General features: G+C 51.6%; 1 protein-coding gene across 1 annotated transcript in view; it reads right to left on the bottom strand.

The window, feature by feature from the left end:
- Window positions 1-484: 484 nt before the first annotated feature.
- Window positions 485-10,581, bottom strand: part of LYRM4 (LYR motif containing 4) — a 92,257-nt gene continuing 82,160 nt past the window's right edge. Inside the window, exon 3 of the mRNA XM_010835829.1 lies at window positions 485-932. Coding sequence (XP_010834131.1) covers window positions 762-932 — 171 coding nt within the window. The 3' untranslated portion in view covers window positions 485-761. The remainder of the gene's footprint in view (window positions 933-10,581) is intronic.

The following is a 10,581-nucleotide window of genomic DNA, read 5'->3' on the forward strand; positions in this document are numbered from 1 at the left end:
ACAACAAATAAATAACTATGCCTCATCTGTCACTTATCAAGTCAGAATATGAAGTGCTGAGAAATTTCTTTTTAAAAACTCCAATCTCTCCAGGTGACTGTGTCTCAGTGAGTGAGCTTTGCGACGCACGTTTCAGCGTACACTGGAGTCCCCTGGGGTGTGTCAGACTGAAGATTCTGATTCAAAACAGGTTGGGGTGGGGCTGATGTCAGTCATCCTGAGACCACCCTGGGCATCGGGTTGTAGGACCGTCCCCAGGTGAGCAGCCACACACAGGGAACCTCTGTGGTCACGCTGGGCCTGGGTCTCAGCGGTAGGATGCACCCTGCTCCCCTCCGTCCCTGGATCTCTTCCAGTGTGTGGACTTGTCTTTGCAAAGGGGACACTCGGCTCAGGGCTGGACCCTCCCTGCTGGGCTCCCCACCGCCCTCTGCAGGCCCAGCACCAGCAGGACCCAAAAGCGCATTAGTCATGAAGACACGTGTGTCTGGCAGAGAAGGCCAGGGAGATGCTTCCATTTATTGTCAAGGACCGAGAAACACGTCTGGAAATGCTCTATACAGGTGCTGCGGAGCCACAGGGTGGGGTGGGGTGGACGAGACTCCACTGTACACGGCCTTCCCTCGAGGCACTCCAGCTCTTCATCCTGACGCTTGAACAGAGGACAGCCGGCGCCAGCCGACCTCTGTCACCAAGGCTGCAGAAGAGGGGACACGTCGCTCAGTTCATCAGTCCCTGGAGGGCAGGCAGAGTGAGGCTATTTAAAGCTGGTGCGGAGGCCCCCCGAGGCCTGCTGGGGGCCCCACGGCAAGCGGGACGGTGCTGCCGGTGGTCCTGCTGCTGCTGGAGGCTGGTCCCGGCTCCCAGGCCCGGGGCTTCTCTTGATTCTCAATGACAAGCTTGTCGGTTGAATACATTTGGCCAATGTGGACCTGGAGGCAAAGAGAACACAAAGATCAGGAACTCGGGCTCCGTTAGCTGTGAAAACTCAGAAAGAGCGTCTCCACAGACGTGCGTCATTCTGGAGACTGTGCTGTGGGCAGAGTGCAGTCGCGGCTTTGCTTTGGCTGCGTCCTGGCACCGTACCCACCGCCCCCAACCAGTTCCCCCGCCTTGGGGACAGTGCAAAGTTCCCATTCACGCCTTCTCGCCCCTGGAACAGCCCCAGAGGCAGGCTATCCTGAGATGGTGAGACCCAGGCTGCCTCATGCACAGTGACTCCGCACCCACAGGATTTCCGGCCCTTAGGACCGGTTCTTCCGTCAGGATGGAGTTTTACCGTAAAGCGTGAGTGAGCCTTGTCCACACCGGGCAGAGCCTGGCTCTTCACGCACCTGTCTCACTGTCCACCTGTCCTCTGGTCTCAGCATCCTCGTCTGTAAGAGAGCCCTGGAGGCTCCCAGCAAATCTTCACAGTCCTCTGCTTTGGACCCGCAGCACCGTTGGTGCCTATAGGGTGTGAGCGCCCCAGGACAGTCACACGTGTGCTGCAGTGCGGGCAGGTAACGGGCTTCCTGCCACCTCCCGAGGGGCCGGCTCCATCTCCTAATGTTCCCCCGGCCGGCAGCAAACAGAGGGATGCTGGGAAGCCTGCTGCCCCCACCTGGGCCACCTTCGAGGGCATGTGTCCATCCAGGTCTCCCGGGGAGCCCCTCAAAGGCAGGGCAGGTGACCCAGGCATGCTGTGGCCCTGGGGCCCCCAGTCCTACGACCACTGACGAGAGGACAAGAGAAGCAAGCAGAGATCAGAGGGCTTAGCCGCAGAGATGATTTAGGGGCATTTGTTGAGGGAAAGCCCCCAGGAGCCCTGGAGGAGGGGTGAAGGGCAGCCCACTCCCAGCCAAGACACAGATGAGTGGCGGGCACCTCCTGTACCAGGACTGCGCTCAGGGGAGACTGAGACTGATCCTGCCCTCAGGCAGCTCAGAGTCTGGGAGGGGAGACAGACAAGGAGGGAGGTAACTGTAACCTGATGGCTGGAGCATCTGCAGCCATTCTAGCACTAGGAGGTAAGTTTGCCTCATCACACTGAAGATGAGAGGCAGGAAGCAGAAGCCTGAGGTTTCGATGACTGTGGAGCCACCAGCCACCTTAACTAGCTTATTGCCAACTTTTATGTGAGAGAAAAATAAATGTCTATATTTTTAAATGTGTTATTTGGGTTTTTTGTTATACACAAGTAAACCAAATCCTAACTGATATGAATGCATACTGTGAATTTTAATTGTAGACTATATGATGACTGATAAAAAAGGTCACTGCAAAGAAGAAGGTGCGCCCAGGATAAGTGGAAGCAATGTTACTATCACCTGGGGAAGTGCCATTAACGGACAGTCTGAAAGTTTCTGAAGTTTGAACGAAGCCACACGGAGACTTAGACAGATCTCCTTTTGTCCCGCAATACCTGTTTTAGAGTATGTGGCTATTAATATTTTAGCATTTTTTTGTCTAGTCTTTTTATTCACTTATACATTTAAAATGTATGCACATATATTGAAGAAGAATATTTAAATTTAGAATCATAACTTTTTAAAACTTAACTTTATATCCTTATGTCATGAAAGAGTCTTTGAAAGGATATTTTTAATAATGGACAAAGCCGCATTGTGAAGAGGCATAATTTATTTAATCATTCTCATATGATGAGTATTTGTGGAATTTTTGCTCAGTCTTGGGGTTACCATTCTCATGTATAAACCTTTTATAGTATCTCTGATTTTGCTTATAAAAGGTTTCTAAAAATGGGATTATTGGGTAAATAGGTATGAATATTTTTATAGCTCTTGATGGATCTTGCAAAACTACTTTCTAAAAGTGAGCATTTGCTTGACAACTGACCCTCTGGACGGTCTGACGGTTTGGCAGAACAAACGCGTCTTTCCAGCTGGCCCACGGTGGACAGTGTGTGTGCCCACAGCCCCCTTGCCCAGCCTGGGCCTCCTAACAGAAGCCCCGTCAGACAGTTCACGCAGTTCTTGTTTCTCAGAGCCAGCATCTACGGGGCTAGGTGCTGTCGCAAGAAATGCAGCCGTGTGAGGCGACCTGGTCCCGCTCAGCGCCATGAAGGGCTCCAGAGAAGAGGGCAGAGCCAGGAACCAGGGGGCGCTCCAGAGAGTTCAGACTTGAGGAATGCTGCTCGGGTAAAGCAGGAGACCTGCTGGCCAGCGCCCACCGCACTCCCCGTCCTTCGGCCCCAGGGACGGGTGCAGAGCTGGCCCCGGGAGGGACACTAGAGGCCGACCGTCTGCCGGCCAGCGGCCCCGAGTCCCCGGGGTGGGTGGGGAAGCTCTGTGAGGCGAAGGCCACCCGGGGGCAGGTCAGCACCTGCAGCTGCTGAAGTGCTGCTGGAGGGGCTTTACCAAGCTCTCTTGGAAGTGGGCAGAACCCAGGATCACGTCAGCACGAGAGCTGGCCCCTCCCCAGGGTGGTGACTGCAGGAGCCAGGCAAACCGCCAGAGAGAAGCCCGTGAGCAGTCACGCTGCCACCCCTTGGGCCTGCACGCGGGCCCCAGGCCAGGCCAGGCCCAGGTAGCGCAAGAATCGGCCACTAGGTGAGGTGACCTGCGGCTAAAGTCCCAGGGCCGGTGCTGGGGCCAGCGGGTTCCGGCTTGCACCTTTACACCCAGCCTGGGGAACGCTGTCCACACGTGTTCTCGGACAGTCAGGCCGCTCTGTGCTCTGCCATCCCTACAGGACCCTTTTTCCAGGGTCAGTGTGAACCAATTCAAATTAAAGAGCTGCTTTAGACAAACGTGAAAACGTCAGATAAAAAGACAAGTACTGAGGTAGGCGACGGCTGGCTTCTGGAGGCCTGCCGCCAGGCCGTGCTCTGCGCCTCACTGGACAAGGACGGCATGGGGCGCGGTCACGCACTGCTCCGCTTGGTTGCGAGTCCCCAACCGTGGGTTTGGGGAGCAGGGCGGCGACACCTGAGACGGCCGCACTAAGAGACTCACAACGTCCAGAGCGACGAACACAGCGGGTCCAGTCGGGGTCACGGCACCGGGTGTCCAGAGTGCAACCCAGAGGCGCCCGGCATGGCGGAAGGCTCGGGCTGTGAGGGTGCCCACCTCCTGGCTGGCCGGCCCAGTGTGGGCGTAATTGGCCAGGTGCTGAGAAGGCAGGAGTGAGCAGGTGCCCCCAGAGAAAAGGATGAGCACCCACCCTCTCCACCCCCCGCCCTGGGCACTGCCCCCGTGACCCAGCCCCCCGGGACAGTCTCTCCAACCCCCACACCCAGCAGCTCCTGAGTGGATGCCATGCCCGGGGGCAGGTGCCCACCTTGTTTCACGTGAGAAATGGTGGCGACAGCAGACACAGAAGGAGGAGGAACGAGCACGCCCACGTCCCCACAGCCCGCCTCTCACACTCAGCACCCCTGGGTCAGGATACACACATCCCTCTGTCCTTCTTTTCAGCAGCGGCCTGTGCCCCTCAGCACCCGCCGTGCCAGCATTGCTGTGTGAGACGCAGGGATGTGGGGACCGGCCGTCAGCCATGGCCGCACCTTCCCAGGGCCGGGAGCCTCCTGAAAAACCCTGGGGTGGATGTACCCTGGCACACCTGAGTGACGGGGCTCCCTTCTCTCTTCCCCACCCCAAAGCCAGGCTGAAAAGAACACGGCAGTGGACACCGAGAGACCACCTGACTGAAGGCACAGACCTCTGAACCCCCTGTGATGGGGGTGCTGCCCTGGTGAGTGACACACCTGCTCCCTGAACACCCTGCTGTTTGGGGGCGCCAGCATCAGGAAGCCCTACCTGTGCCTACGCCACCGTGGAGAGCACCAGGCTGCTGGGCCACAAGCTGCAGATGCCCGCTGGCGCTGAGCAGGGCTGGGACATGGGCTCTCCTACCCGGGGCCAGCCTGCACTTGCCCCAGAGCAGGACGGCTGCAGCAGTGGGAGACGCGGTGCCCGGGCCAGATCGCCCGGAGGACAGGCAGCTGCTGGCACTGCTGTTGCATGGGTCCCTGAGGGGAGGGACCCTGTCCCTCTGTCACCTCCGGAACTGCAGCCATGCAGGGCAGGCTAACGACCAGACCCGAACACCAGAGAGGCAACAGAGAAAATAACAATACACATAAGGAATCAATCCAGTAGTCATGTATGGATGTGAGAGTTGGACTACAAACAAACCTGAGCGCCGAAGAATTTATGCTTTTGAACTGTGGTGTTGGAGAAGACTTGAGAGTCCCTTGGACTGCAAGGAAATCCAACTAGTCCATCCTAAAGGAAATCAGTCATGAATGTTCATTGGAAGGACTGATGCTGAAGCTTAAACTCCAATACTTTGGCCACCTGATGTGAAGAACTGACTCACTGGAAAAGACCCTGATGCTGGGAAAGACTGAAGACAGAAGGAGAAGGGGACGACAGAGGATGAGATGGTTGGATGGCATCACCAACTCCACGGATGTGAGTTTGAGTAAACTCTGGGAGTTTGTGATGGACAGGGTGGCCTGGTGCACTGCAGTCCATGGGGTTGCAAAGAGTCGGATACGACTGAGAGTCTGAAATGAACTGAATTGAAGGGAACCTAGGAGCCAGACAGAAGGAACCTGACCCGAATGTCTGACTGTAACAACGCTGCTGGGAGCGGCCAATGGCAGGCAGTGTGGTCGGAGCGCTTAGACTCAGGGGGAAACACGGCTGTAACATACTTGTGAAATGTGCGCATGCGCGGGGACGGGGTGGCTCCGTGGGCCGGGAAGATCCCCTGGAGCAGAAAATAGCAACCCACTCCAGTGTTCTTGCCTAGGAAATCCCATGGACAGAGGAGCCCGGTGGGCTACAGTCCACGGGATTGCAACCAATCAGACATGACTGAGTGACTGAACACACAGGGAGATGGGGTGTCTTGATGGAAAACCAAACATCCTTTTTCAAATAACAGTGAAAAGCATACACATCTAAGTTTCTGCATCCGCCTACAGGAGACAGTCACCAAAGATACAGAAGAGCAGAACAGAGTTCCCAGACCAATAAAGATGGAGAGGTGAAGAAGAGAAAACAAATCGTGATAAATAACAGGATGAGACGACAGGAACAAAGTCAGCCATATCAGCCCCTGTATGAAACAGGACCACAGGGGCAGATAACAAGACTCCAAAAGCAAAAGTATCTGATAAAGACTGAAAATCGAGGGATGAATTAAGATACACGAGGCACACTCGGGGTGAGGGGGGTGGGGGAATACCAGTTTACATTAACCTTAGACCAGGTAAAGTTGAGTCTAAAACACTAGATTGAATAATGAGCAGCATTTACGAAAAAGCTGTCGCAGGCGTAGACCTGCGACACTGGAGAAGACCACGGCTGAGCACACAAAGCGGAGACCATCAGAAACCAAAGGAGAGCTGGATGGAAGCAAAGCTACAGTGGGAGATTCTGATATCACTCCTCCAAAACAAAACAGAGCCAGACATTCAAGGACTTGGCCAAAGAAAATCGTAAAAAGTCTTCCACTTCTCAGGTTAATTTACTCTTGATTAGACTTTTGATTTAGTTGCCAGAGAGTTGCCCTTCACTTTCTCTTAAAGCGTATCCTCAATGTGCAGTCATTAAAAATGACATTGTAGAAGAACAGTTAATGACCTGGAGCATACAATTTGGGTGGAAAAGAAAAAGCACAATACAATCATAATTGAGAGGCAACCATCACACATCCTGGCTTCACAACTCTGCCCCGAACTCAGAGCTGCTTCTTTGCACAGTCCTGGGCCCCCAGGGGGCAGGCCAGGACTGACCAGCAGGTGGGGGATTCTGACCTGGTTTCACCCCAAGGTTTCCATGACTGTGGCTTTCAGGACAACCCCAGGGTGAGCACAGGGGCGTTTCTGCATCTCACCCTGACCCTCCTCTGTGACCCCCGCCCCCCGCTTCACCTGCTGAGCAATCCATCATGAGGAAAGTCACATTTTCTGGGCAGGTACCAGGCTGAGTGGCTTAACTGCTTAGCTTCTCCCTTTTGTTGTTATTGTTCAGTCATTAAGTCGTGTCCGACTCTTTGTGACCCCGTGGATTGCAGCATGCCAGGCCTCCCTGTCCTTCACTATCTCCTGGAGTTTGTTCAAACTCATGTCCATTCAGTCGGTGATGCCATCCAACCATCTCATCCTCTGTCGTCCCCTTCTCCTCCCGCCTTCAATCTTTCCCAGCATCAGGGTCTTTTCCAATGAGTCAGCTCTTCGCATCAGGTGGCCAAAGTATTGGAGCTTCAGCTTCAGCATTAGACCTTCCAATGAATATTCAGGACTGAACTCCTTTAGGATGGACTGGCTGGATCTCCTTGCAGTCCTAGGGACTCTCAAGAGTCTTCTCCAGCATCAGTTCAAAAGCATCAATTCTTCAGCGCTCAGCCTTCTTTATGGTCCAACTCTCATATCCATACATGACTACTGGAAGAACCATAGCTTTGGCTAGATGGACCTTTTTTGGCAACGTGATGTCTCTGCTTTTTAATATGCTGTCGAGGGTTTTCATAGCTTTCGTTACAAGGATAAACCATCTTTTTAATTTCATTAAAAATATCTTTTAATTTTAGTTTCTCCCTTAATTTTTACAAATATCCTATCACTACATGATACATACCTCTTCTGGATGAATAAAGGGAATCAGAAGAATTCAGTGACCTGCCTATACTTTTACAACTGGTACACGAATTATGGAGCTGACATAGTCCAACCCAGCCAGGTCTTCTGACTCCAAACCTATGGCCTTTCCAAATACATATATATCCATAACAACACCTCGCTACTTTATCAGAGCTAAGTAAGCCTCTCAAGGGTCAGGGAATGGAGGGAGGAGATGGCCAGCTCCTGGCCTGGAAAGACCAAACTCCATCATCTTTGTACTCCAGCACAAATCCTCTGAAAGTGCTTCTGTCCCTTGTAATTAGTATTTTAAGCAGAAGCCCCACGTTATTCAAACAGAAGCGCCCTCGGCCCCTCAGGCCAGGCTGCAGAGCTGAGGCAGGTAGAGAGAGCCCACTGCTGGCATCAGTGACAGTCACGTGCTATACCCAGCACTGGCGCCGTCCAGCCCGGGGCCTGGTCACCGCCCCCCTCATCAAAGGAAACCTCGCACCCCCAACAGTCAGGCCCCGCCCCACCCCCAGCCCCATGGATTTATTCGTGTCTCTCCGGGTCTCCTTATCTTGAATTATTTCCTAGAGATGGAACCGTACAGCGTGTGGCTTTGGGCCGGCTTCTTTTACTGGTGTGATCAGGAACTCGCAGACCTCAAGGCTGATTTCTGCTGCACGCACACGTCCTTGTGTGTCCAGCCCTTTGCTTCAGGTGAAGGCTACCTGGGCTGTCTGCATCTCTGGCTGTTGTGAACAGTGCTGCTATGGACATTGTTGCCCAAGGTTCTGTTCAAATAACTGCTTCAGTTCTTCTGGAGTGGAAGTGCTGGGGGATGAGGTGACTTTTTGTCTAACTTCACCTAAAAACTGCCCGACTATCTGCACATGCCAGAGTTTCTTTTAAATTTCCCAGGTGAGTCTAGCATCTAGCCAAGTGTAAGTATCCGGCTGGTTAAGATCCAACTATCAACTTTTATATATGATAAATGACAAAATAAAGAGGCAACCAGCAAAACTCAAGACATACGAACTTACTTCTTCAGCAAATGACAAGGAAAAACAAGAGCGTGTGGGGGAAGATACGGGCTAACCCACAGGTAAGAGACATCATCTAAAACTTTATTTGAATCCTAAGTCAAACATACAAAATTAAGAAAATTTATTAGTGAGATAATCTGAAAATTTAAACACTGTGTATTTGATACAGAAAGAAATGATAACCCACTGCAGTATTCTTGCCTGGAAAATCCCATGGACAGAGGAGCCTGGTGGGCTACAGTCCATGGGGTCACACAGAGTTGGACATGACTGAGCAACTGAACACACATACTTGATGATATTAAAAATTACTGTTAGTATGTTCATTATAATAATGGTATTGTAGTTATGTTTCACAAAATAATCTGTATTTCCAAGTGTGTACTAAAATAGCTTCACATAAAACATACATTTTCTCAAATAACATAGGTGGGCATATGTGTTAGAATGCTGTTGGCCATGAAGATGTAATTACGAGAGGCGGGAGAAGGGTGATGGGTACTCCGAGCTCATTATACTGTTCTCTCTACTGTTTGTTCATATTTTCCAATAAAACAAAGTGAATAATAAACTGGTACAGGTTTATACTCGTGAAAATCAGAATTGAGGTTCCAAAAACATCAGAAACAGAACCGCTGTCTGATCCAGCATCCCCGTTTCTGGGTTTATACCCAAGAGGAATGGAACCAGTCCCGTGAAGAGATCTCTGCACGCCCACAGTCAGCATTGCTTCTGACAACCAGGAGACAGAAGCTACCAGTGTCTGTTGAAAGACGAATGGACAAAAGAGAATGCTGTGTATATGTGCGTGCACGTACAGACAAAGCAGTATTACTCGCCCATAAAAAGGAGAAAATCCCTCCATCTGTGAAAATGTGCATGGACCCGTAGGACACTGGGCTGGGACAGACACAAAAGACAGTATTGCACGATCTCATGTGCATGTGGAGATAAAAAGAAAAAAAGCCAAACTCAGAGAGTACTAGGGTGAGCGGCGCTTACCAGATGGGGGAGGGGACACGGGTACTGATCAAAAGGCACAAACTCTGACTGATAAGATTAGACCGGTGCGGAGACCTAAGGGTGGCCATCTTCAGTTCCAAAGGATGTTCTGCACACTTGCAATCTGCTAAGAGCAAATCGCGGTGTTCTCACCACACAAAGGAGACTGTGGGTAGGATTTTAGTCAGGTCGGCTGTGACAATCATGTCAGAGTGTGTGTGGGTATGAAAACATCATGCCATACACTTAAATATACACAACTTTTATTTGCATATCAAACCGTAATAAGGCCAAGAAGGGAAACAACAAACAAACAAACAAACCACAGCCATTGCAAACTAACACCGGCTGCAGCTGGAAGCAGATGTCTGTCTGTTCAAGGAGCCTCTCTGCTCCTCACCAACCTCTCCGAGCTAACTGCCTCCTGGGACTGTGAGCTGCGTGCCCGTCAGCTGCGTGTGCTTTCCAGGCATCGGAATCACCTCCCCAGGCAGGGTCCACTCGAGATGCCACGAGTCATGTCTCTTTCAAAGACAAGGACTTTCTTTTAAGTTTTCCTGCTGACTCCATTCAAAAAAGCTTCCCAGCTCTAGAATTTGAAACAAACCCAATACTTTCTTTGTTTTACGGTGGTAAAATATGCACAAAATAAATATGCCATTTGAGCCATTTTTAAATGTACAGTTCTGCGGCATTAAATACGTTCACATTTTTGTGTAGCCATCGCCACCATCCATCTTAACTTCCATCCATCTTAACTTTTTCAAATTCCATGGTTGCCAGAGATAAAGCCTGAGAATTTAATCCCCAAAGAAGAGTAGTATTAACGTTCACCGAACGCCTACTAAGCTCCAGGCACTTCCAGTGGGCACGTAATACCCCGCACTGGACCTCCCGCCTTGTTAACATCCTGGGCAACAGGTGTGAACGTCTCTGCTACTGCAGGCTGAGAGA

Source organism: Bison bison, unplaced genomic scaffold, assembly GCF_000754665.1.
Source record: "Bison bison bison isolate TAMUID 2011002044 unplaced genomic scaffold, Bison_UMD1.0 scf7180017864053, whole genome shotgun sequence".
In the NCBI taxonomy this organism is placed as follows: domain Eukaryota; kingdom Metazoa; phylum Chordata; class Mammalia; order Artiodactyla; family Bovidae; genus Bison; species Bison bison.